A 27407-nucleotide genomic window follows, 5' to 3' on the forward strand; every position below is an offset into this window, starting at 1 on the left:
GGTGTGGAACGACATGAGGGTGAGTAATAAATGACATAATTTTCATTTTTGGGTGAACTAACCTTTTAAAGTCAGTGTAGTCCAGTGTTGTTTTGGAAACCATTGAAAAAAAAATGTAAGCCTTTTTTTTTTAAGATTTACGCAATTTAATTAATGGTAAAATTCCATTAAATTGAATTGAATAATTCTTAATTTAATTGAATAATTGAACAATCCTTAATCAATAATTCAAAGTGCTTTACATAAAGAGGAAACAAATACATAAGAATAAAAATGAAATGCATAAGAAATAAAATAACAGTAAAAACAGAGAATACCCCTATCTTGATGGAAGAGTCAGGGAGTTTCATAAGGATTCATAAGGATTATTCAGTTCAGTTTGATGGAATTTTACTAAATTAAATTGCATAAATCTTTAAAAAAGGCTTAATTTTTTTGTGTATGAAAAAGACTTTGTGTGTGACTTCTTTTTTTTCAAAACACCTTTTTTTGTGTTCCACAGAAGAAAGAACTAAAACAACATGAGGGTGATCTAATGATGAAACAATTTTAATTTTTGAGTGAACAATCCTTTTAAGCCACAAGAAAACCAGAGACCACAAAGACCAAATGGCTCTTCCCAACAAAAATCTGAGATTGTTCTAATAGCATGTGCTCTCTAAAACCCAAAAGTTTGATTTACCCTGAGCTTTAGCTGAAGTGTAATTCTGCAAAAGTCCAACTAAGTTGTAACCATGTTTGTATTTAATTCAAAAACCCATTAGCCAAACCTAATCTCCTCTGCACAATTTAGGCCCTACTTAAGGAAATCCCAAATTCTGAGGAGATGTTCCTTTGATTAAGTTTTTTTCTCCCCTCCCTCTTATTTCGTGAGTAGGAAGGGAATCAGATTTGACCATATCCAAACTAGAACAATCTTTGGTTTCTGAGCTACATTATAGTGAATAAAATGATTGTTTGTGAGCTCCAAAGTGCCACACACACACCTGATCATTTAAGAAACAAACAGGTTTACACGTCACACATATGGCCCATAAATCTACAGATATATATGAAAGACTGAAGTTACTATGAAAAGCGAGTCTATAGAGGAGTTAAGCAAGCATAAACTCCTCCACCCACACGTAAAATGTAAAAAAAAAAAAAAAAAATACAAGATGAATTGCAATCACTTTGAAAACATTTTTGCTTCTCTCTGTTGTAAGTTGATTTTCATTTTCCGCTTGTCAGATGTGATTTCAAAAGGTTGTGGCTACAACAGCACAACATGTGTAACCCACCCACATGTCTTGAGCTGGGCACTTTTGAGTCAAAAAACATCACAAAGTTGCATATGCATTCAACACTCATATACATTCATATGCATTACACCTGATATAGTCTTAACAAGCAGCCTAATGCAACTGCATAATGCATTGAAGATGTATTATAAAATAGGAGGAAATAAATAGTTTGCTAGAATGTATAACCATACTGTATAAAGGACTAAAGAACAACAGATTTTTTTATTTATTTATTTTTTAGGAAAATTAAATGAACTGTGAAACAACTCTTTTACAGAGAATTTTTGGGGTACGTATGGAACCGAACGAGTGAAGCTTACAAAAAGGATCAAAGCATGAGGTGAATGAGTGAGAACATGTGTGAAACACCGGCTCCGAGAGCAAGGTCATTTCTCAAACGGGGCTTGACAAACAATCAAAGCCCTTCATTTGTGATTAGTTATTAGTAAAGGCTCATAGCAAATGTTAATTGCCAAGTTAATTTAAACAAAAGTGTGGGTGGCTAACGCAGTAAAGAGTGAAAAGGAGGGAGGACAGAGAAGAAGAAAGCAAGCGAGAGAAGGATAAAGGGTGGGCAATCACTTTTGTTATAACAGAGACGAAACAGGGAACAGAATCAATCCATTATCGATGAATAAATAAGCAAAACTGAAGACTTGAACACTGAACAAACAAAGAGCGTTCCAACAGAAACTGGCTGAGAGAAGAAAAGAGCTCTCCAACTCTGGAGAACACGTTAGGATAAGCTAAAACACAATGCATGTGAAATAAAACACGTGGACGGAATGGAGTTTAAACAACTTCATGTGTTAATGATAATGTGAAACTAACAAAATCAGCTCATGTAGAACAGGAGCTGTACATATTGTGATATTCAAATGATATTTAAAGCATTCTGCTCCAAAACAGCTTGATTTAATGCCACATGTCATTTTGCAATCATTACAACAAAGCACTGGACAGTTATATCAGGTAAGTCAAAGCTAAGTGCCTACAATTCGAGAAAAAACTAAGGTTTGATAACCTTTAAATAAAAAATGAGCTTGTCTTTCACAATAAAAAGAAAGATAAGTTAAAGAACGTGAACAATTTTTAATGGAAATGTTTAAGTAATACACAAAGTCAACTTATATCTATTTTGTTTATTTATATATATTATTTATTTAAATAAAATATTCTATTATATATACAGTATAAAATATTACATTATAAAAATATATAAAATATTTTATTTTTAATGAATTTTTATTTATTGAATTTAAGTAAAAGGAATTTTTAAGTGCGTAAATTTCCTACAATGTCAAAGAATTTTAGGAAAATAATAACAGTTGACTTGCAATTTCATAAAACATGCTAAAGCAAAATAAAAACTCCCAGAATGTGTCTAGATCACGCAAGCTTCCTCCCAACAACATAGCGCTCAGCTATATTTCCAAAGTCATCTGAGGTCACCTGCTCACCGCACTACAAATAACACGTCAGACCCCTCCAACAATTGCTCTGCAGCCAATTACGTCATGACTGGTATACAAAAGAGATATATATGCAAAATCTGCAACAGGTTGAACATGTTAAAGCAGGTTAGCTTGAAGTTTCTTTAAAGTAGGTTAAATAATGACACTCACCATCCACCACGTCTTGGCTGTCATATCATAACACAGCTGCCATTTCACGGCATTCTCTGCCGCGTTGCCACTCGTGTGTGTGATGCTGGGGAGCTCCATAAAGAGAGACAGATACAGGAAGCGAGAGAGAGAGAAAAGGGAGATGTGGATGTTCTCAGAGCAGTCCCAAACTCAGCCAAACAGGAGAAACAAGAGGAACAGAAGTGCAAATCCTCCTCAGCTGCCTCTTTCTTGCTCTCATCTTTACCTCCCTGTGTGGCACAGAGAGAGACTGGACAGTTTAGAGGGACAGGGAGAGAGAGAGAGCATGAGGGTGAGACCTAAAGGATTAAGACTTCGACAACAGTTCCCACTCAAGAGTCCACACTCTCTGAGCAGACCATGCATACACCCAGACCACATCACCACCACCACCGGCTGCTAGACAGACCAGCTAATGCCAGCTGTGTTAACAGTCACACACTCACACAAAACCACACGGTTTTGGTTTTATAAAGCACATGTATGAAGAAATTGGGAGTCGATGCCAAAAATCGTATGAGATTATAAACAGAACATACGTAGTGTGCAGCGTTCAAACATGCTATTTTCTTACAAGCTCAGCAGGTCACACACCCACTTGAACAACAAAAAGTCAATCCTACGTCGAGACCTGGCCACAATGATGTCATCCAACATCAGCAGACTTTTTTTTTTTCTTTTGACCTTGTTCAATCACAAGTTTCCTATCTGTATGGCTGTGTATTTGAGAGTTGCAGAAGCCCCATACGTCTTCATGCAATAGTGAATCTCCCACTTTGAGACCACACAGCTGGCAACCAGGGCAGCCCAACTGATTATGTCCTGTTCATCATCTTTGATTCACTCAGAGCTGAATAGAAAACATTGCTGGGAGAAGAAATTTTTTTTATTACAAAAATTTGGAAATTAAAATGGTTTTTTTTTTTTTTTTTTTCCACCACCTCCATCAACCACATGGCAATGAGAAGTCCAGCCCTTGCTTGGCCACAGGAGTGCTGAGTGAGTGTGGGGGACATGTGGGAAGTGTTTGTTTGGTTTACTTGCTTTTTCTTTTCCTTTTTTTGATTTTGGAATTTTTGTTTTTATCATGCATCAAAGGACTAAGTGTCAAAAGTCCCCTTTAAATGAAATATATTACTATCCACCTTATTTTTCACAAAAAGAGTGGGCGCAGCCATTTGTAACCTTAATGTGAATGGCGTCTGGTGTCATTTGCTTCCATTACCTATAGGCGCTAATGAATCAGATGTCTCACACATAAAAAAATTGCTTACTTCCACATTGCAAAAAAATAAGCTGGATAGGCCTATTAATATAGGTGCATTCACGCTATGTCATAATTACCGTAATTACGAGATTTCAACTTGTAAAAAGCATTTACATTCTCGTCGAGCTCGTAATTACAATTTGTAAGCTTGTAGAGATTCATTTAGGCGTTGATAGTGTTGCCATAAAAATGCATAATTTCCAGTCCGAAGACGTGAACAGCTTCGAGCAGAACATCAGGTGTTGTCATCTGGAAATTACGACATGGTGTGAACAGCATATGACTAAATTTAGTACTGTAACAGAATGAAGATAAAATGGAAAAAGCATCACAAGAAATCTAAAATATGTAGGTGACTGGAAAAATATTATGGTACAAGTCGAAAAAATTTAAATAATTAAAAAATCTTTAATTTAAATTTAATTCAAATTGCGAGGAAATACAACAAATTTGACCAACACAATTAATAATGAAACATTTGCAAATGAATATTAAAAATGAATCAACACCGTTCGCATCAAAGCGAACTTTCAAAATAGATAACCTTTTACATATTGTTCAAAGTAACGTGTGTAGCATGTCAAAATGGAAAATCCGTTGAATGTCAACGACTAGGCAAGGTGAGACGAATCCAGATCATAGCGTCACTGATTTTAATGGGTTGTATTTGCTTTTTTGATATGACACAGTGAGTCCAGTGTAGACAGGGTGTGATTTTTGCAAAAATATATACAAGCAATATGACAGGAGCAAGAATGCTGCGTAGTCAGGAGATCAAAGGCAATCCCAGCCATGCTGATATTTAAAGCTGCAGTCCGTAACTTTTTGGGTTAAAAATGATCCAAAATCAACTTTTGAGCAAGTACGTAACCAGCCAGTGTTCAAAGCGATCTCCTTACCTTAGCCCGATTCACAACGGTAAGCTTGTAATAATGTTTTAAAAATTCCGTTGGACTGGTAGTATTTCGCGGGAAATATGAGTTCTTCGTCTTTGCGTCATTATGTCACGTCTGTATACATACAGGAGTTCAGGCTAGCAGGCTATATCGCGTGTGTGGATGCAGCAGGTGGTGGATCATTTGTAGCCTCTTCTTACAGCAGCTGGAATAATTAAACTTCTTAAACTAAAGTTCGTAATCCAGCAAGTTTAAAACGACAATCATCGTTGACAACTGGTGCGTTGATAGACAACCCACACATACATTCGATTCACCTGCGATGAGGAGCCATGCCGATGCACAACCCACGTAAAGATGATAGTCCCGCAAATAACTGCAATTTCAAACAGAGATGGCGATAAAGAGGTAAAACTTACAGACTGCAGCTTTAAATAGATTTTATACAACAATTTAATATACCCTATAAGAACTAAAATATTGAGTCATTTACATATTAGGCTGTCACTGAATATTCCCGGTTACTTTGTATATTTTTTTCTCCGCCAAAGAAAATCGTTCCAGACAAAGTAACAACAGAATGAACAGTTTCACGTCTCCCAACATCACACAGTAGTAGTGTTTGGTTCCAGAACGAATTTGTTTTTCTAAACAAATCAGTTGAGTGAATGAATCAATGACTCACCCGTAAAGAGTTAGCCTTACTTGTTTGATCCTAAATGAGTGTTTTTAACAAATCAGCTGAATTAATAATTTACTTAATGACTCACTCACATAAAGTCAGTTACACCTACTGCCGTAAACATGTAACCTGCAAAAAGAGTTAGAAAAATACCCACCACTGAGAGTCTGTCTGGAACACACAAACACAGACAAGAGGAGTGAAATAAACAGCGAAAACTCCCAGTGCTGCTGGAATCTATCAGCTCTCCAAAAACGCTGCTTGGCCACTGAATAACAATATATACTGTATTCTTTATCTTTCAGTCTCAAAAATGGGAAAGTCAGAACAACAAATAACTTGTTTTTTTAGAAGCTTGTTCGCCTCCAAAGAACATAATAATACTACTGACTTATATTCCAACCAAAGGGCAGTTGGCCAACCACAATTTTGTAAGGACAGGATATTGGGTCAGACACTTCAACTCACATCCAGCATGCAGAAGAAAACAGAGCTCTCTGTGATGCTAAAACGAACCACATGAACCATACTCACTCTTTGGACTTTAGAAAAGGGCATGACAATAGACAAAGAGCAAACCTCAGACAAGAATGTCATTTTGACTAACCTAAATGATAGTGTGGACATCTAGTCACTGCATCAGATTTGGCTAAATGCTGATGTTATTTATGCATTGCTGTCAATAATGACTTTGCCCTGCTTGTTTACAAATGATCTGTCATGGCACACCAGCCTCTTCTACGCGATCATGGCGAATGAGGTCTGTGTGAAATGAATCATGGGTGACACCAAAAAAGCAGCACTGGAAGTCAGAACAGCAGCTGATCCTTGACGAATTCTAATCCAGTTCCAACAGGTTCAAGCCAGGCCTCCATCCCAGCTGGGGGCTGGAAACCTCACTCATGTACATTCTTTGGTCATCCACAATGATTCGTGATCTATCCTTATTCTGACAATAATCACATGCTCTTTGCCAGTAACCTTTTCCTCTCTCTAATTGCCTTCTCTTAAAGGTTTTTCATGATTTTTGAAGGAGAGTGTGTGGTGAAACTGCAGAGTCACTCTGCAAGGACCCATCAAATGCCCACATATTCCCCGTGCTGAGACAAAAAGCCTTCAGAAATTATTTTTGAAGGAGAGGATATAAGCAAACTTGTAAAGCCCATATTATAGTGTATTTTTGTATTTGTTTACATAGCCTTAAAGTTGGCATGAAACGGAAGTTGTGATAGCCTTTTCTTCCTCATTGTGATGTATATTTGAGTGAAACGGCTTCTCAAACAAGGGTGGGACTTTTTGTCTGGAATTGATTGAATCTTTGTGGTTTGCTATTGCTGTGATGTCATTTGAGTGATAGGTTGTCCCGCCCTTAAGCCAGTAAACACGTCATCGGAGAAGAGATGTCATTGCAAGAAAGGAGGGTAAGTTATTTTGATTAAAGATTACGAGGGCACATGATTTTAAAAAAAATAATGTGCACAGATACATCACATAATAAATACTGCAATATTGCTGGTCCAGTGGCCTATAAAGTCTTGGGATTGTGGATTAGAGTCTCACGTGGTTGATGAGCATTGAGCATTCCAATGAAATTCATGTATCCTGTCAAACTTCCTGACCTGAACAAATGAGTCACCTATTACAATTGTACCATTATACACCATAATGATTTTCAGATGTAGTATCTGATTCAGGATTTACTCTAATTATTATACATTAATCATAATAACATGGAACAACTTAAAGGGTTAGTTCACCCAAAAATGAAATTTCTGTCATTAATTACTCACCCTCGTGTCGTTCCACACCCGTAAGACCTTCATTCATCTTCAGAACACAAATTATTAAGATATTTTTGATGAAATCCAAGAGGTATATGACTCGTCCATAGACACCAATATAATCACCACTTTCAACGTCCAGAAAGGCACTAAAGACATCATTAAAACAGTCGATGTGACTGCAGTGGTTCAACCTTAATTTTATGAAGCGACGAGAATACTTTTTGCGCACAAAAACAAAACAAAAATAATTTATTCAATAATCTCTGTCATTATCCTTACGCAGTTAATGATTATTATAAAGCATTATAAAGCATAATAAGCACAGTGAAGGCCTCCGTGTTTACGTCCGAATGCCGGCTCAGTATTGGCCAATGATGATCACGTGAGCAGCACGACGCATGCGTGTGATGCTGACGCAGGAGCCGGCCAATAATGAGTCGGCGTTCTGAAGTAGAACCTGGAAGCGCTGAATGTAAACAACGTATGAGAATGACACAGAAGAGAAGATATTGTTGAATAAAGTCGTTATTTTTGTTTTGTTTTTTTACACAAACAGTATTATCGTCGCTTAATAACATTAAGGTTGAACCACTGTAGTCTAACGTTACCTTTCTGGGCCGTGGTGATTATATTGCGGTCTATGGACGAGTACGGATTTTATTAAAAATATCATCATTTTTGTTCCGAAAATGAATGAAGGGGTGTGGAACGACATGAGGGTGAGTAATTAATGACAGAATTTTCATTTTTGGTTGAACCATTTAACAATGTAGGTTGTCACACATCAACAAATTACCTAGCCAACATAATGAAGACGTTTTAAATAAAACAATAAGTTATTTACTTAATAATATATTAATAATAAAATGATTACAGCACTTGCGTTTCGATGTAGCCTACGTCCCGGTTCCCATAGTGCGACTTTCCCAGTTATGCCTTTATACATTAGTAACCATAAAACGTCCATAATAAAATGCATAACCAGAAAAGTCGAAGCGCCTAGGCTATTCTCACATCTTGACCAAACAGCACAACTGTCTAAACCATATAGCTTGCCTAATAATATCGTGCTCGAAATTTTTTTTTGTCATATTATATTTTAAAAGTGAAGTGCATTTGTGAGTCCATAGGCACGTTGAACTTGGCATTTTACGCAGGGCAAAATGCCGCTTGTCAAACTTCCTGAGGAATGCAATAGGTTTGGTTACATATCATTTTCAGCCATGGGAAGAAAATAAATCATACATTTACTGGAATATCAATATGAAAACAAAGGAGGACGAACATTTAAATAAAACAACCCGAAGAGAGTTTTAAATAGAGTTCTAAATGGTCAACATGGTGTTGTGCCACAGGAGCGCTAAATGTCAAGTTTCTGTTTATACGCGAGTATGACATGCTCGTTGTAATTTGAACGCTGGTAGGACAGTTTTTTGGTAGTGTCCAGTTTAGAAGAGGAATATAATAGACAATGACATCCTCTCCATCTCTCCATCCCTCCATCCAAATCCACGAAAAGCACAACGTGGAAGACGTTCTCGTTTTAAAATACTTACTCTCAAACATTACCATGGTAACCATCGAATTCCAGCCAAAATCATAACATTTGTTCAACCAAAGATATTCAAAAAAGAATGAAAAGTGTGGCAAACAACCCTGGTAATGATAGGCCTATTTGAAAATGCCTTGGTTACTTTTTTAACCCTTTCACGCACAGAGGTCACTAGTGGACAGCTATTAAAAAGCCATTTTCTTGCATATGCATGGTTTTAATTTGATGGCATAGTTGCACATCAACCATTACAGTGGACTCCAGTACATCATCCTATACACTGCCACCAAGTGGCAAGCCTTTGTATGTGGATTTTATTTCTTCTCCAAACCAAGATGGCCGACGGACAGTCAGAAATGCCAAGCTGCTCTGGAATATCCATCCATTCCTTCTATCCTAGGAGACTCTTGCAGGTAAAAAATATATTGTAACATCTAAGGAGTAATTTCATTGTTTTTGACAAGTATTGATGTTAGATTGGGAGGAGATTCTGATTAATCATCTGTCCACTAAATTGGACATTATGAATCACTAGCTATATTTCAGTTACAATTCATACTATTACGGTGACTTGTTCTTGAAATCATCTGCAGTATTTTTTTTTGGCTCTAAATAAATGTATTTGTGTTATTAGACTGTAATTTGTAGTTACGTCAAAAAAGTAATCTGATTACATAATGTATGTTACTTGTAATGCGGTACATTACTTGTAACATCAAAAAAGTAATCTGATTACATAATGCACATTACTTGTATTGCGTTACTTTACTCATTACATCAAAAAAGTAATCTGATACATAATGCACATTACTTGTAATGCATTACTTTACTCGTTACATCAAAAGGTAATCTGAACATGTACCCCAACACTGCGCATTTCAGATGAGATTTGAAAACACCTGATCGCTAGTTTTTCTGCAGTCAGAAAACCTCGATAGATCAATGTAGATTTCAGTCTCAGAAATTTGTCCATTTTGAACATTATCAGAATTATCAGCTAATAAGGATAAATCGACATACTCTGGTAGACTGAAGGGAGCGTAAGCGTTTTCTACATAGTCTGAGTTGGGTTTCCACAGAGTTGTAACTTCACCGGTTGTAGAGATCTTTGATGAAATCACATCCTCATGTTCTGATATCAAAGACATGAGAAGTTCAACTTGTATGAAATTCTTCTCTGTCTGCTGGTCGAACAGGAACTGGCAGTTTAGACCAAAACATCGTTACCATGGTCATTTTTGTAATAGATGCAAATGTGAAAGTCTTCTATGTCTCAGTTCAAAAAGTCAAAAGTGGTCACATAGTGTTAAAATTAAATGCTGTTGGAAAATGCAACCATTATAACTAAACCGCTCTTACCACACTTATAATGACTAATCTATAAAAGTATATAAAGTGAAGGATTTGGCAGCTTGTGTGTGATTTGCTGAACCTCTCTGAATCCCTCCATACAGTCGTAGTGCAACCCCAGTATACTTGGGTGGCAGTCCCCTACCTCTGCTCCCCTCACGATGTAATCTTATATCATTCACACCGCTCTGCCTCCATCCAAGTACAGGCCATGGTCCAGACTCCAATTAGTGGTCACACTAACAGGCGGAGATGACGCCTGCCCCTCAAATTACCCACAGCAGCATGTTTAAATACTGCAAGGGGGGTATTGCTGCTGGCACACCGTGGGCTGATACCCAGGAGTCAGGCAGCTCTGCTTTAATTAAAGGGTGCTTTTGCATTGGTTTCTGCTGCTTGTGTTTCAGAAATTTATTTCAAATGGCAATGCCACCCAGTATTATGACCCTAGTGTATTCAGGTACAACGGTAGGATGGCATTGATGGACTATCTGCAGAGCTCCAGGAGGGAAGCAGGGCTGTAATCTTGAAAAGCTTTTGTAGCACAACTTTTTTTTTATGTATATGACAGAATCCATGTGCCATAACCTTCATATAATTGTATAGATTCTGTACTTTGATTCTTATAGTGGAAACATGATTCAAATTAATTTCGAAAACATTTTAATCATGTAGCCAGGACATAAACTGAAACATGATGGATGTCAATGTCCAAAAAAAGTAATTTTTCTTCTGCCACTAAGCCAGTGGTTCTCAACCTTTTTGACTCTAAGGTATCCCATATGTCAAACACAATATTAAAGATAAGATATTGATACGTTATCTCAATATTTCTGTAATTATTCGTGACAAAGCTGCTTGTTTTAAAACATTTTTATAAAATGTTTTAACTATTGATAAAATTAACCATGATTCATTTTGTGATTCCAGAACTTTTAATAAATGTATGTTCTTCAATAAAAACTAGTTATTCAGGGAGAAAATAAAAATGTGAATTTAAAGTAGAGTTAGATTATTTTAATATATAAATAAAATTTGTTAATTTAAATACTTTTAAATCACTCTGTGGCCCCCTTGGAAGCTTGCTGAGGCCCCCTAGTGTGCCCTGGACCCCTGGTTGAGAACCACTGCCCTAAGCTCCTTAACATGTCTCCCTCTAGTGGATAAAAATGTAACTGCCATATAATTAAACGCCCCACAGGTGGACACAAAGCATCAAAGCAGTATTAAATATGCAATATGTAAGAATTTTGCTGTAAAATATCCAAAAACCACTAGGACAGTGTTATATATTTTGTTCACTTGAGTACTTAAAATATCCCAAATGTTTCCAACATCTTGAGAAAATTGCAGTTTTAACCAAGGCTCCGGGACGTGTGAGGAGTCGCCTGTCAATTGCGTCATACCCGCGTTATCCTCAGTTTCCGGTTTTATTTTGTAGAAACCATGGAAACACCAAAGACGCTTTAATATATTACACATTTTAATAGACAAGGGAACAACTGTTTTGATATATTTATAGACAGAAAACTAATTATTGTTATATAGCTCAACACGTTTAGTCTTATTGTTTAAATCTAATTTTCTTGATTTTTTGCGAGTACCATGATTTACCATGCCTCAGAGAAAAACACTATTTAGTGAAGTAGCTAACATAGCATAATCAGATGCAGCTTTATTTTTAGTAACAGTAATACAGCATTTTCTCCGTCATACAATACGTTTTAAAATGAATTTCATGCCATTTATCAACACAAGCCATCCAGCATTTAATATGATATTCAAAATCGATCTAGCTTGCTGCAGTGTGTCTCAAACAAGTGTCTCACAGCAGCAGCCGAGCGAACGCACAGAGTAACGTTATAACATCATTTTCAACACTCTCAAATGTATCTAATATGATGAATAGAGCTGTGTTACCTCATACTCATGACCGGAAAATTGGAAGCGGCGCCGGCGACTGCAGCATAATAAAAGTTCCGCTGCTCGTGAGGCGTGTGTTGCGCAATCGCTCCAGCGGCCTCGTTCAGCTCCCACAACACTCGGTCTTGACCTGCTTCATACTACAGTAACGTTAATAATCGCATCCATGAACATGATTTCTGCCCGAGTCCTATCCCGATTATTTTCCACCGGCTGTGAGGTGAAGACCACATGTCCCAAGATTCCGCGCTCAAACTTGGCGTCATCAAGCTACGCCTTTGTTTTGAATAGGCCTGTAGCGACCTCTAATGGACAGAAAATTTTACATATTGCATCTTTAATGTGGCTGACAAGAGAAGACAACTGCTTCAAACAATAGACATGTTAATGAATTAAGCAGTGAAGACTTCTATGGAATGTAAATGCAGAACCGGTGATGGTTTCTGTAATGACACCAATCCTGAAAACGCTGCTGCATGACTTAATTTTAGCTATAGGAAAAATGTTATCTTTTACAAGTATCACATGTACCATTTCAAAACAATACAGGCCTAACTGGCCAAACAAGCTTCACTGCAAACATATATTTTAATTAAAAATACTAATGCGCGTGATGTACACAGAATAACGACACATTATAGTGGAGCATAGTGGCTTAAACCCAGGATGGGACAAATCAAGAACTGCTACTTTGAGATTGTGCCCCTAATAAGGACAGGCTTTGTAATAAAACTGTACAGCAAGTCATTTTGCATAAAAGGATCTGCAAAACTTTCAAAAATCTCTAATGGAATCTTTGGGAAAATTTCAGCAGAGCTTCATAACTTCCTCATCTTGAATGTCACATAATAGCTGTCCTGTTTGAGTCGTCTCTCCATGTGACAGACCTGAGCACATATTTCAAATACGACAAACAAAGAGCTTCTTGAGATTGTAATTGTAAACAATGCAGAAACTTGCATCTCCAAAGTGTTGAGAAAACAACTTGTGACCACAGAGCAGCACATTTTCTTCTCTTCCTTGTTCCTGGTTAGTTGAGGAACATGCCGTTTCCTCTGCAGTGCGGCCTGGTCTGAATGTTGAGTGTTTTCAAGTTTTTAACACTGAATCTGTCAGTTCAATCTTCCATTGCTTCCATAGCTGCTCGTATCATCATCATGTGTACCAATCAGCCCTCTGATGACCGCTAGACCTGAAGAGGCACAAATGGATTTGCAATAGGAATAAAGAGAAAGCACATAAGGAAATAATGTGAATAAGTATATTTGCAGATGAGCTTAGATAAACGCTAACATCAAACATACATATAATATTTAATAAATATGTTAAATGAAATCATTTGAATAAAATAAAATAGAATAAAATGTTGCTTTAGATTGATATTTATTGTGAAAAGCATTATGCCAAAAAATTTAAAATGGAAATGTTTGTCTTCATAAACATTAGTAACAAAACCTTAATACACAGTCATTATTTTAAATAAGATATTTTTATTTAATTTAGAATAAAAATATCTTATTTACATCAATTTAAATTGCAATTCACAATTTAATACAATCACCATTAAAGGGATAGTTCACCCAAAAATGAAAATTGTGTCATCATTTTCTTGCCCTCAAGTTGTTCCAAACCTGTATTAATTTCTTTCTTCAGCTGAACACAAAAGAAGATATTTTGAAGAATATGGGTAACCAAACAGTTCTTGGACCCCATTGACTATCATAGTATATTATGTCAAAATACTATGGAAGTCAATGGGGGCCCATCAACTGTTTGGTTACCCATATTCTTCAAAATATCTTCTTTTTTGTTCAGCAGAAGAAAGAAATTCCTACAGGCTTGGAACAGCTTGAGAGTGAGTAAATGATGACAGAACTATCATTTTTAGGTGAACAATCCCTTTAAGTTACCATTGTATATAGTAAAGTAAAATAAATTTGATTGTTAAACTTCTTTTTCAACCTGGTTTAAAAATCTACTTCCCCTTTTAATCTAGAACAAAGAAGATCAGCAAATGTCAGAAAATTTGTGCTGCCAAGCAATCATATCCACATTTAGTGGTTAAACAACAACACATTTTGTGTAGGTTAAAAAAAATTCCAAGACTCACGTTGGCGAATTGCGATCGGCCATATGAGAAGGGTTGAGAGACAGAGAGCTGCAACAGCAGCCACACCGGCAGTGACGATCACCATGACGTTGTGATAGAACCATTTGCAGTCAGGGTCCAGTGTGCTGTGAATAAAGAGCAAAATAATGTGAGAAACAGTACAAGAAACCTACATAAAACATGAGACAATGAATAGTTAGACTTTCACACTCAAACACAGACATGTAGACCAACTGCAGCATACACATTACAACAATCAGTGTCATAAAATGAGACAAGTAGATTATCATAGCCACTGTGCATTCAAGAGGGTATTTGCAGACAAGAAGGGTATTTAAAGATTCTACATTCCCAGTCACTATGGTCAGGAGTCAGGAGATGCTGGATTGTACTCACTGACAGGGATGTAAAGACTGTATTATCATGACTCCAAGTCCATTGGCCACCTTATCAGTGAAGCTCATTGCACCGTACACAAAAGCACCACTTTGCTGTTAAAAGAAAGATATTCATTAGAGCTACACTTGCAGGCAAAAGTCGGAAATGATTAAGGTTTTTAAAAGAAGTCTCTTTTGCTCACCAAGGCTGTATTGATTTGCTCAAAAATACGTAAAAACAGTAACAGACCCTTTTCACATTTCCAGGTTTCTCAGAAGCGGAAGTCCTCATAGTTGGGTTAAATATTATAGCGGTGAATGAAAGACTTATATTTTTTTTTTTTTGCGTTTCCATTTGCACAAAAAGAAAAAGAAAAACTCCACAATAGTGTCTTCATGAATTTCAAAAAGAGGAAAAAAATAGAGAGCGATTGATAACGGCAGTCAGAATAGAGAAAGATGACATTTTTACCCTCACTCCCATAGCCACTGTATTAGAAACACCCTCACAGCAGCGTTAACTAGTTTTTTGTAATTTGATGCAACGGTAATATAATACTAAGTATAATGTTATAAATGTACATACATTTTTAAAGAAATGAAAATATAAAAAACTTTGCAGGATTTACAATATTGATGCCCGTTAAAACGCGTCACAATCTGTGAAAAGGGTCCATAATGTGAAATATTATTACAATTCAAGTAACTGTTTTCTATTTGAATATATTTTAAAATGGCTGTTAAAAATTCAGCTTTACATCACAGCAACAAATTATATTTTAAAATATATTAAAATAGAAAACAGTTATATTAAAATGTAATAATATTTTATTGTATTACTATTTTTACTGTAGTTTACTGAATTATTCCAAACTTTTGACCACCAGTGTATTGAAAATGAGGTTCCATCAGGGCTCCAGACAAAAATAAATAAAATAAATAAATAAATAAAACATTTTCTATCAAATTGCTAAAATGACACATTTTTGCATACAGCCAATTCAACCTTACAAATGGGACTGTACACAATAAATAACTTTAATTTTTCTTTAATTTTTCGTTGTCGTGTGAACAAGCAGTCAGTAAATATTAGGGCTGGGTATACAATATCGATTTCTCGATTTTAATCGATTCTCATTTTTACGAACCGATATCGATTCTTAAATCCCAAGAATCGATTAGTCTAGTCTGTTTTCAGTTGATAAATGAACAGAACATGTAGCGCGCCCCCCATCCAATAAATCGCAATAATCTTTGTGCTTTGTTACTTTTGATATGAAACAAAGTCTCAGATTTCAAATGTCGTCCATCTTATTATAAGATTCAAAAAATAAATACCGCTTTGGCGCTGTTTAATGTGACCTGGCGTGACAGATCGCTCTAGCACCTCAGTTAAAGAGAAGCGGCAGCACGGAGCGCATGTGAACATCCTCTCCTTCACTTTAATACTAGTTACAGCGCGAAATAAACATGAATAAACATCTGAAGGTATGTTAAAATATACAGTACAACTTACCGAAATCCGTATCATGTCTCGTGTAATAGCTCAATCAGTGTTTCAACCTCAGAAAGACGTCAATAAAACAGTTTGTAAACAATGTCACGTGACGTAACGTCACATTTACCTCAGAAAATTATATTCAGTGACCATAAACTCATTAGTCAGCTAGAAAAGTGAACTCTAGAGAGGAGCATTCTAATAAATATAGCTATGCACACCATTACATATTCATTATAATGTTCTTCAATATTTAATGCATGTTTGAATAAATCAGTTATGACAGCGACGATTTAAATGTATATCCAATTTTTTTCACGATTAGATTAGATTTCTATTCACATTCTTGCAATTCGATTAGATTTCGATTCGATATCAATTCGATTTCGATATCGATTATTTTGAATGTAGTCTATCAGTTACAGTACATGGCAAATTTTCTAGAGGAAAAAAATCTCTCAACTAATGCTGTAAACTACACATGGGAGTCAGTTGGTACCACTTTACTGACTCCCATGTGTAGTTTACAGCATTAGTAGAGAGATTTTTTTCCTCTAGAAAATTTGCCATGTACTGTAACTGATATACTACATTCAAAATAATCGATATTGAATCGAATCGAATCAAAATCGAATCGAATCACAAGAATGTGAATAGAAATCTAATCTAATCGTGAAAAAAAATGTGTCAATACACAGCTCTAGTAAAAATTCTAATGTAAGTCTGTCTCACATACCTAAAATATAGATCACAATAACGGTTCCCAGTTCAAATCGGACATAACTGAAAAATGACAAGTGTGGTTCAGTGAGGGAGTCAATTGTGAACTCAGTAATCATAGATATGTATATGTAGATGCCACATTCGACCACTCCAGACATGTTAACGAGTCCACCATCTTGGAATGGTCAACATTTCAGATGCTGTCGTCACTCGCAGTAAAAGTGAATGAGTTCTCCACAACATTGTGCAGCCTCTGTTTAACCTAACCTGATAACCTTTCACAGGTGAGAATGTGTTGTTTGTGTTTTTTTTTAATGTATTAACTCAATATTACAGGTTTTTACACTACGTGTTAGCTAATGCCTTCATCTTGTTGTTGTATTAAATCCTATGAAAATCATCTGCTGAAGTCTATTATATATATATATATATATATATATATATATATATATATATATATGTCAGTAATGGCTTCATTAAAATGACTTGTTCACGTATAGGACATCACAGTTCGTGCTGTGTTTGTTGCTGCACTGTGTACACTAACAAGATAATATCTGACGAAACCACATGTGAACAAACAGTTCGATTTTCAAGTACTGTCGCATACAGTGGGTACGGAAAGTATTCAGACCCCCTTAAATTTTTCACTCTTTGTTATATTGCAGCCATTTGCTAAAATCATTTAAGTTCATTTTTTTTCCTCATTAACACAGCACCCCATATTGACAGAAAAACACAGAATTGTTGACATTTTTGGAGATTTATTAAAAACGAAAAACTGAAATAACACATGGTCCTAAGTATTCAGACCCTTTTCTGTGACACTCATATATTTAACTCAGGTGCTGTCTATTTCTTCTGATCATCCTTGAGATGGTTCTACACCTTCATTTGAGTCCAGCTGTGTTTGATTATACTGATTGGACTTGATTAGGAAAGCCACACACCTGTCTATATAAGACCTTACAGCTCACAGTGCATGTCAGAGCAAATGAGAATCATGAGGTCAAAGGAACTGCCAAACTGAGCTATCGGGGGAGAAGAGCCTTGGTGAGAGAGGTAAAGAAGAACCCAAAGATCACTGTGGCTGAGCTCCAGAGATGCAGTCGGGAGATGGGAGAAAGTTGTAGAAAGTCAACCATCACTGCAGCCCTCCACCAGTCGGGGCTTTATGTCAGAGTGGCCCGACGGAAGCCTCTCCTCAGTGCAAGACACATGAAAGCCCGCATGGAGTTTGCTAAAGATGGTGAGAAATAAGATTCTCTGGTCTGATGAGACCAAGATAGAACTTTTTGGCCTTAATTCTAAGCGGTATGTGTGGAGAAAACCAGGCACTGCTCATCACCTGTCCAATACAGTCCCAACAGTGAAGCATGGTGGTGGCAGCATCATGCTGTAGGGGTGTTTTTCAGCTGCAGGGACAGGACGACTGGTTGCAATCGAGGGAAAGATGAATGCGGCCAAGTACAGGGATATCCTGGACGAAAACCTTCTCCAGAGTGCTCAGGACCTCAGACTCGGCCGAAGGTTTACCTTCCAACAAGACAATGACCCTAAGCACAATGCTAAAATAACGAAGGAGTGGCTTCACAACAACTCCGTGACTGTTCTTGAATGGCCCAGCCAGAGCCCTGACTTAAACCCAATTGAGCATCTCTGGAGAGACCTAAAAATGGCTGTCCACCAACGTTTACCATCCAACCTGACAGAACTGGAGAGGATCTGCAAGGAGTAATGGCAGAGGATCCCCAAATCCAGGTGTGAAAAACTTGTTGCATCTTTCCCAAAAAGACTCATGGCTGTATTAGATCAAAAGGTTGCTTTGACTAAATACTGAGCAAAGGGTCTGAATACTTAGGACCATGTGATATTTCAGTTTTTCTTTTTTAATAAATATGCAAAAATGTCAACAATTCTGTGTTTTCTGTCAATATGGGGTGCTGTGTGTACATTAATGAGGGAAAAAAATGAACTTAAATGATTTTAGCAAATGGCTGCAATATAACAAAGAGTCAAAAATTTAAGGGGGTCTGAATACTTTCCGTACCCACTGTATGTTTATATTTAATCACATTTGAAACTGTTTTATCATGTTCTGCAGCCCTGCATATTTTTCGATAATATGACTAAACAAGCCTGAACCACCAAACTGAATCGCATCTGATGTGTTAGTTCAGTATTTAAACAGATTTTGTACAAAGCCCCTCAAAAACAGGTTTAAGAATTATCACTTGATATACATTTATGCATTTATACTCTCTAAAAATGCTAGGTTGTTTTAACCCATGTTTGGGTCAAATAGGGACAAACTCAACTATTGGGTTTGAAAAATTTAATTTAAAATTTTAAACCAACGGTTTGTCCATATTTGACCCAAACATGGGTTAAAACAACCCAGCATTTTTTAGTGTATATATGATATCATCACATACTGTTTGATCTGCGATGAGATTGGCGGTCATGGACAGTGACATGACCAGAATGACAGCAGATCCAGCTCCCAGAAGCACGGCAGCTCCGTAAACCCGTCGACCCATGTTTGTGTCCACCAAAACCCAAAAGGAAAACACCATTATGGGCACAAGACCTAAAAAATAGGTCATCTGAAATGCAGAAATGACATATGAGACATTCTGTTTCACAGTATTTGGATCAAGCAGTGAAACAGTGAAAACTCACAGAGGTGCCGATCCGTTTGCTAACAGGTTTCATAACCAGAGAAGACACCAACCCACTGACATACATGACAAGGGGAATAGTTGCAATGTAGTTCTGCAAAAAAAAAGAGAGAACATATTGTGCTCAATTTTACATTCGCTTCATTGTGCCAAAACATAACTGCCCAAACCAGCCTTACTGTACACATGTGGTTTTGTAATTAAAAGTACAAATACACTGTGTTAATGTTAGTTTTTTTTTTTTTTTTTTTGTCCAAGCAATAAAAGTCAATGTGCTCCAATGTGGCATGCCAAAAACATTTTTTAAAATGTCTTCTTTCGCCTTCTCCGCAGTGTTTTTTATTTATATATGATTATAGTATTTATTATTTTTTATTTTTTCACTTTATATATAATATATATATATATATATATACTTTAATTTATTTTATTTCAACTTTATTTCAGTTAACAAGTTTATTTGGGAAGTGTCATGTTCCTCACCTTTGGCAGTGATAAGGAGTTTGTCAGATACATTGGGATGTACGTTTGGGACAAGTTTACAATCAGTCTAGTGCACATATATAAAATGGCAACCTGGAGGAAGAAAACAAACATATACCTTTATTGTTATTAAATATCACACTGTGAAATATTTCATTATAAGATGGCTTTTTTACATGTTTGTAGTGTCCACAAGGCATTTTGTGTGTCTGTGTGTTTTGTTCATAGTAAATGTGAGAGGTCTCCATAAGATCACCTGATAGAAGGCAGGCTCGATGAGCCAGTGTTTCCACAGGAGCAGAGGTCCGGAGGTCTGGAAAGAGCCGGGGATTGGAGGCTGAGATTGTTCAGTCTCTTTACTCTCCTCAGGCTGGACTTCCTTAGTGCCCACATGAAAGATGATGGAGGTAACAGTACCGATGGCCCATACTATGAGCGCCAGATACTGTCACAACAAAGATAATGCCAATATTACGAAGAAATTAACACAGTAGATGATATTTTGAAGAATGTTGGTAACCAAACCGTTTCAGTTCCTTTTGACTTCCATTGTATTTTTTGTATTAAGTCTTGTATTAAGGACTTCAATGTTTGTTTACCAACGTTCCTCTTTTTTATGTTCCACAGAAGAAAGAAAGTCATACAGGTTTGGAACAACATTAGGGTAAATGATGGCAGAATTTTTATTTTAGGGTGCAAAGGTTTTCAGCTTGATCAGACATCACAAGTACTGAACTCAATTTGGTCTCCATTACTAAGAAGATGAATATATTTGTATTTGCTCACTCTGAATGTGGGAACATCAAACCAGCTCAGATTCTGGGAAATAGATGGGTCTTCTGTCTGTTGGGATTGGAAGTGGAACAAGAGCCATGCCACAGCATACACTGCAATGTTTGCCACCACTGTGAAAGCATACCTGTACAGGAAAGCAAACAACTCTTAAAAATCATCAATAACAAAGTTACATGAAGCAACAAATTGACGTCCATGAAAAGCCAGAGTTTAGTTTGAAGTCTCAATGAAATGGAAGTAGATTTATTCTTCCATATTGTGATGTACATCCAGATTATTGGAGAAAAAAAAAAAAAGGCCGGGGACTTGGTTCATTCCACTGGTTGTTGACTGGATGTGGCCATTGTAATCAAAAGTTGATGCAGATGAACATGAGATTACATGGGTTTAATTGGACTAAATGATTGGAGAAGTCCTGCATACATCACCAGAGAGAAGTCGTTCGTTTTCAACGGAAGATCCAGTTAAGACATTTTGATTAGACATTTGGGTCAGAAAATGACACATGCACAGACTAATAAGATCGATAACAAGCATTTAAAAATAGATAGGGTGAATCATTTCATGCTGACTTCAAAATAAGGAAACAGTTTTCTTGTGGTTTCCTCTTTCATTTCCAAGACAAAATATGTCTAACGGTGTCACTGAATAGCTTCTAAGTTTGTCATTACTATATTATTGGTCTACGTTGGTTATTTCACTCGAAGAGGTAGTGATACCTGTATGACGTTAGTTCCACTTTGGCATGCTCGCATGTGACCAGCTCAGGAATGAGCGACAGGTGGGAAATCTGGGTAGCAGCCCAGCCAAATTGGAAGATGATGATGAATGGGATGGCGTAAATGAGTCCCGCCGACTGTGGGGTTCTCTCATCACATCCAATGCAGGGGTTGAATATGAAGGGGAAGGAGGCAAACACACTTAATGTTCCTGAGGAGAAATGGACAGTAAACTCAACTGAGCAGCGAGTGCAGTGAAACTGTTACACTCAGGATGTGACATAATTTGGACGTTTTTTACAGCATGACAGTAAATCTGATTCCGTTTTGCTAATTTTAATACAATTTGTAGTGTTCGCTGCAATTTGTGCTCATTCAAGCCTGTTACCCAAGTTACTGTGAGAAAAAGAAAGACATAAAACAAATAATTTTGTTTAATTTGTGGTAAATATAAGTGTATTTATAGCTACAAACCAACCTTTTGTCCCAAACTAGCAGGCTGCTAAGCAAATAAATGTAAAAATTTACATAAACAGAGTGACTATTTGCACTAAGTGTAAATAGCCTAATATCTTTTACACTTTGTGTAAATAGCATCTAGGCGTATAGCTATTTGCACTTTGTAAATAGCATCTATTGCTATGAAAATATAGCTATATTTTCACTTAGTGCAAATAGCTGCTGCCTTAAGTAAATTAGCAATCCTGTTACTTATTTTTTGTACAATTTTGTCTATTTAAAATATTGCAAAATTACACAAATAAGGGTTTGAACAAAAGGTTTCCAAACAAATCAGGTTTTTAAACAAATTATATACCACTTAAAAATAGGCAGCTCATATAAAATTTAGCTTGATTTCCTGAACTTCACGATCAATTCTGCTGCCCTTTTGTTTCAAAGTGCTACTTTGTACAATATATTCGTGGAAAGTACATCTGTCATTTCCCTGACTACAGCTGACAAGCTTCCGATTCTTTTTCCTGTTTGCTTTGAATATGAACCATCACGTCAGAAGACTGCATCTACGTCATGTCTCACAGCGGTAATCTGCAGGGATTTTAAGCGGAATACACCTTCTGCAGATTATTTTCAAGCTCCACAGCAACTCGCTTTTCTTATATAGAAATGATTTGAGTTGAAATGCAGAAAATATATCAGCCAAAAATCCTGCTCCACCGACCGCTTGACATAATCAATTTAAGTTACAAGTTTGAATTCTCTTACCCACTAAATGCCAGGTCTTTCTTTTCCCATATTTTCCACATCCTGCCGTCCGGTCTGATTCGTATCCGATGAGCGGAGTGCAGATCCCGTCCGCAATCTGCCCGACTAACAGTAGAGCACCTGCGCTCGTATCCTTGAAACCGAGAACCGAGTGATAATACACCAGTAAATAGGTGAACCACATGGACGCGCAGAGGTCGTTAAAGAAATGTCCCACGGCGTACGTCAGTCGCCTGAACACGGGTAAAGTTACCGGCTGATCAGACATCGTGAATGAAAAACACGATAAAAGGAGTCAGGAGTGAAACAGAGACGCTCTTACACGCAGTTACCAAAGAGTCAACCTACTGAACTGAACCCCGAATCCCATTGAAAAGGATCAGAATGATGCTTTAGTACTGAAGTAAAAGTGAAGTGGTTTCTGCCAGTGTTTGTTTGCATCCAGCAGAGCCCGTTTTCGGTTTTAATTCTCCATCTCACACCCACGCGGTAAAGGGGATGTTACTATGAACTGATTTTCATAGACAGCGCATGCCCTTTTTTAAAGGAGGAAAAGATGGTAACATCAACTTTGACTTAGTTTAAAAAAAAAAAAAAAAAAAAAATGCGAGCAAAAATAATATTGATGCTTGCACTAAAAAAAACAACTACACCTAGAACATTAGATAAAGAAATATGCCTATATTAGATATTACATTTATTGCCATAAACATTGTCTAAGGGTTTTTGTTCATTTCTGACCCTGGCAGCAAATATGCTATTTAATGTAAATTTTTGTAAAGGGAGATTCACATAGTTTTTCTTTTACCAAAACATAACAAATATGTTTTGGTAAAAGAAAATCAATTTTGTTCCGCATGCAACCAATGAAAGGATGGATTTAAGCTGACGTAGTAAATATTTTGACATCAAAATAACATAATTATCAGATTATTAAAGGGACAGTTCACCCAACAATTCCTGTCATCATTTACTCACCCTTAAGTTGTTATAAAGAAGATATTTTGAAGAATATGAGTAACCAAACAGCTGATGGACCCCATTGACTTCCACATTATAATGTTTTTCTTCCATACTATGGAAGTCAATGGGGTCCATCAGCTGTTTGGTTACTCATTCTTCAAAATATCTTCTTTCGTGTTCAGCAGAAGAAAGAAATTCATACAGGTTTGGAACAACATGAGGGTGAGTAAATAGAATATAGAATTTTAATTTTAGGGTGAACTATCCCTTTAACAGATATTTTACAATGGACCTTTACAATGCTGAACATTTTTATAGAATGAAACACAAGATGTTCCCAAAAATACAAATTTAGAATCTATTAACACTATTGTTAATAAATGACTAAACCAATCACCTGATAATTTCTTTTTTTAAACCTCACAAGATCTGACAAAGACTGAGTCTGAACATCATATGACATGACAGCACTGACACATGGCCATAAGACATTCGCTATAAAGTAATGATGGTGTCACAACGACTAATATGAATGACCTGGTGATCTATTGGGATTCATGGTACTGTATTGATCTTGAACATAAAAGAACATAATTCAGACAGCAGGTACATTGAGCTAGAAGCTCTTGAATTACAACCCCTTATTATATTCTAATTACCTTTGTTCTATATATATATATATATATATATATATATATATATATATATATATAAAATGTTCTACATACACACATATATATGGTTTACAGGGACTCTCCATAGGCGTAATGTTTTTTATACTGAGCTAATAAAACTTTTTAGAATAAAAAACAGTTCCGTTTTTAGGATGTTTAGTGTACGAGGACACAGGAAGTGTTTGTTGTAATACCCACGTCATTATACACATTTGTGTATAATCATAAACCATATGCATACACACTCACACACCATGTCAATATGGACCAAAATCTGAAGAATTGTACCAGCATCTTGTTGAATCTATGCCATGAAGAATTGAGAGAGTTCTTTAGGCAAAAGAGGGTCAAACTCAGTACTATCAAAGTGTACCTAATAAAGTGGCCAGTGTGTGTGTATTTTTAACAGTAATAAAATATAATATATTATATATATACACACAATATAAATATAATATTTGTAAACAATAATTGATTTAGAACTGTAAAATTAAAACACACCTTAAGCTGAGAAATATACAACATAAGCCATTCAAGGTATGAGGTGAAAATACTGGAGCTGTTCAAAACACAAAGCTACAACATTCATAACCATAATGCAACACGCTCAAAAAATGTCAGTGCAGGACACTTGCTTAGATTTTAAACATTTTACTTGGAAAGGCACAAACTATGATTTCCTGGTAAATAAACTTTGATGTGAGAAATAAAACAGAAGTACATTTTTCTTCTTTTCCTTTAACGGTCCTTGAACAGAAATCAGCCCTGTGTGGGAGCGCTCCAACATCAGTTTATATTGTCTGACGCTTTTCTCGTCGTTTCATTGCAAGCCCACTGTGTTGTGTTCTTTTTTTCCCAAAAGTGCAATAACAACAATGACAAGAGAATAATATCCATTTGTCTCTCCATCGCCCACAGTACCTGAGGCCAGTAACTGTGTTACAGAGTCCACAATGACAGAAAAAAATGGAAGAATTTCTATTTAAAAAAAAAAAAAAAAAAAAAAAAAAGACAAAAAAGGACAAAAAGAAAGCATTTCCAGGACACAACAACTGCTTTACAACCCAGAGATTCCTGTCAACAAAAATCAAAAAATTTAATTACAGGAAAAAAAGACTCCAGAGTCTGGTTGAGATGAAATGTGTCCTGCTATTTGTAATTTGGTGGGGTTCATTCCCAGTGCAGAGGCGACTCCTGCCCTCAGGCTTTTGTCACAAATAAGAATTATTTCTAAGAAAACTTAAATCACAATCATCCGTTCACTGATGTTTCATCCCCTGATCAATGAACAATAAATGCTCTGCATGGAATCTAGTATACACCGTGTCAAACAGCATCTTTTTTTAGTTCACACCACTGGGGTTCTTATATAATCAATTACTCTCATATCATCATGTTCTTTTAATCTTTTTGAATGTTTATGTGTGATTTCTTTCTTTTCTTTTTACACATCTTGTATCATATATCTTCATTCTCTTTTTTTTTTTTTTGAAGGAACCAGAGTCTGTTGGACAGTCAACAACATTCCTTTGCACTCCATTAAGTGGTGAAGCATCTATGAAAGAAAGTGTGATGGGAACAGAAAGAGAGATATAGACAGAAAGACAGAGAAAGAGAGAGAGATCTGTGTATTTGCTTGCATTTCAAACTTAACAGTGACCAGAATGTATCAAGTTCTTTTCAAAGAGTGAGCTTCACTTGTGCCTTTGAAGAGCTTTCCTCTTTCTTCTCTTAAAAAAACAACAGCACCTGAAAGAAAATCAGAGCAAAAATTACAACAGACCAAAAAAAAATGTCTTGATAAGTAGAATTAGGTTATAAATTGGAGAGCGCTGAGACATAATGAGGAACATTAAATCAGTACAGGGACATTCATACAGCAATATGATAAGACAAAATGAACATACATAATTCATTTTCAATTAGAGTTGATGAGCTACAGTGATGCAAAACTGGCATATCCAGCGTTGTGACATATTTATGCAAATGAGAACTTACAACCAATGGGAGTGAAGACAGCAGTCTTCAGTACTCAAGGGTACTCAAGTCACCCAAATACAGGTATAATAAAAATATAAAGAAAATAATGCATGGAAAAGTGTCAACAACTGATAAGATGCATTATTCTCTGCCATTTGGATTCAAATGTTTTAACCTGCACAACGTTAATTTTAAAATAGAAAGAAAACTGACTTTATTTTATTATATATATTTTTTTTTACCAGGTTTACATCCCATTTGTGATTATATTTCAAAATCTATAGTCAACTGGGGCATCCAGCAGTGGGAACGCCTACTAGGAACGCATCTGGGAGACTTACTTTGTGTCGTCTGCCACCTCTACCTCAGCGGGTGCAGTGATGGGAGCATTGGAGTGTCCTGCGGTTGGGTCGTCTGTGTTCAGCTCTCCATTTGTGGAGCTCATGACCTGGGGATCGCACAGACAGAAACAATATAAACATTTCATACAATCACCAGAACTGAAGCATTTTCTTTACAATTTTTTGTGTGAAATTAGTCATAATTCACACTAGAATCATGTGTCCTATAATAGTAAAGTACTGAAAACTGAATTGTAAACGTTGAAGATTTAGACCAAAAGGGCACACTTCTTTCAGAGTATGTGATATACTCTAATAAACACCTGCACCGACTTATTTCATCAAAACAACATTTGATACACACAAAACAAAGTACTAACTTAAACACATTCTTTTGCAACCAAAACAATCATCCTTAAAGGATTAGTTCACCTAAAAAAATGAAAATTACCTCAA

At 36.3% G+C, this 27407-nt stretch overlaps 3 protein-coding genes across 8 annotated transcripts in view; all 3 read right to left on the reverse strand.

Annotated features, from left to right (window-relative positions):
* Positions 1 to 3250, reverse strand: part of nfic (nuclear factor I/C) — a 128486-nt gene extending 125236 nt beyond the window's left edge. For 2 of the 4 annotated variants that reach the window (XM_051904615.1, XM_051904614.1), the window contains exon 1: positions 2909 to 3188. In XM_051904615.1, the coding sequence (XP_051760575.1) occupies positions 2909 to 3007 (99 nt within the window). In that variant the 5' untranslated portion in view covers positions 3008 to 3188. Of the gene's footprint in view, positions 1 to 2908 lie in introns of all 4 variants that reach the window. The other 2 variants (XM_051904611.1, XM_051904616.1) reach the window with 2 other exon arrangements.
* A 7856-nt stretch (positions 3251 to 11106) lies between these two features.
* mfsd12b (major facilitator superfamily domain containing 12b) lies at positions 11107 to 23483 on the reverse strand. Its single transcript, XM_051904155.1, has 10 exons — positions 22994 to 23483; positions 21770 to 21980; positions 21042 to 21174; positions 20512 to 20700; positions 20256 to 20348; positions 19774 to 19866; positions 19527 to 19697; positions 14890 to 14984; positions 14494 to 14618; positions 11107 to 13575 (listed from the first exon to the last, which is right to left on the reverse strand). Exons 1-10 carry the CDS (start codon positions 23259 to 23261, stop codon positions 13496 to 13498), a joined length of 1458 nt encoding a protein of 485 aa, XP_051760115.1. The 5' UTR covers positions 23262 to 23483; the 3' UTR covers positions 11107 to 13495.
* A 1782-nt stretch (positions 23484 to 25265) lies between these two features.
* csnk1g2b (casein kinase 1, gamma 2b) overlaps positions 25266 to 27407 on the reverse strand; it is a 35639-nt gene continuing 33497 nt past the window's right edge. For all 3 annotated transcript variants that reach the window (XM_051904031.1, XM_051904033.1, XM_051904030.1), the window contains 2 exons: positions 26952 to 27058; positions 25266 to 26379 (listed from right to left, as the gene is read on the reverse strand). In XM_051904031.1, coding sequence (XP_051759991.1) covers positions 26325 to 26379; positions 26952 to 27058 — 162 coding nt within the window. In that variant the 3' untranslated portion in view covers positions 25266 to 26324. The remainder of the gene's footprint in view (positions 26380 to 26951; positions 27059 to 27407) is intronic.

Source organism: Ctenopharyngodon idella, chromosome 8, assembly GCF_019924925.1.
Source record: "Ctenopharyngodon idella isolate HZGC_01 chromosome 8, HZGC01, whole genome shotgun sequence".
NCBI lineage: Eukaryota > Metazoa > Chordata > Actinopteri > Cypriniformes > Xenocyprididae > Ctenopharyngodon > Ctenopharyngodon idella.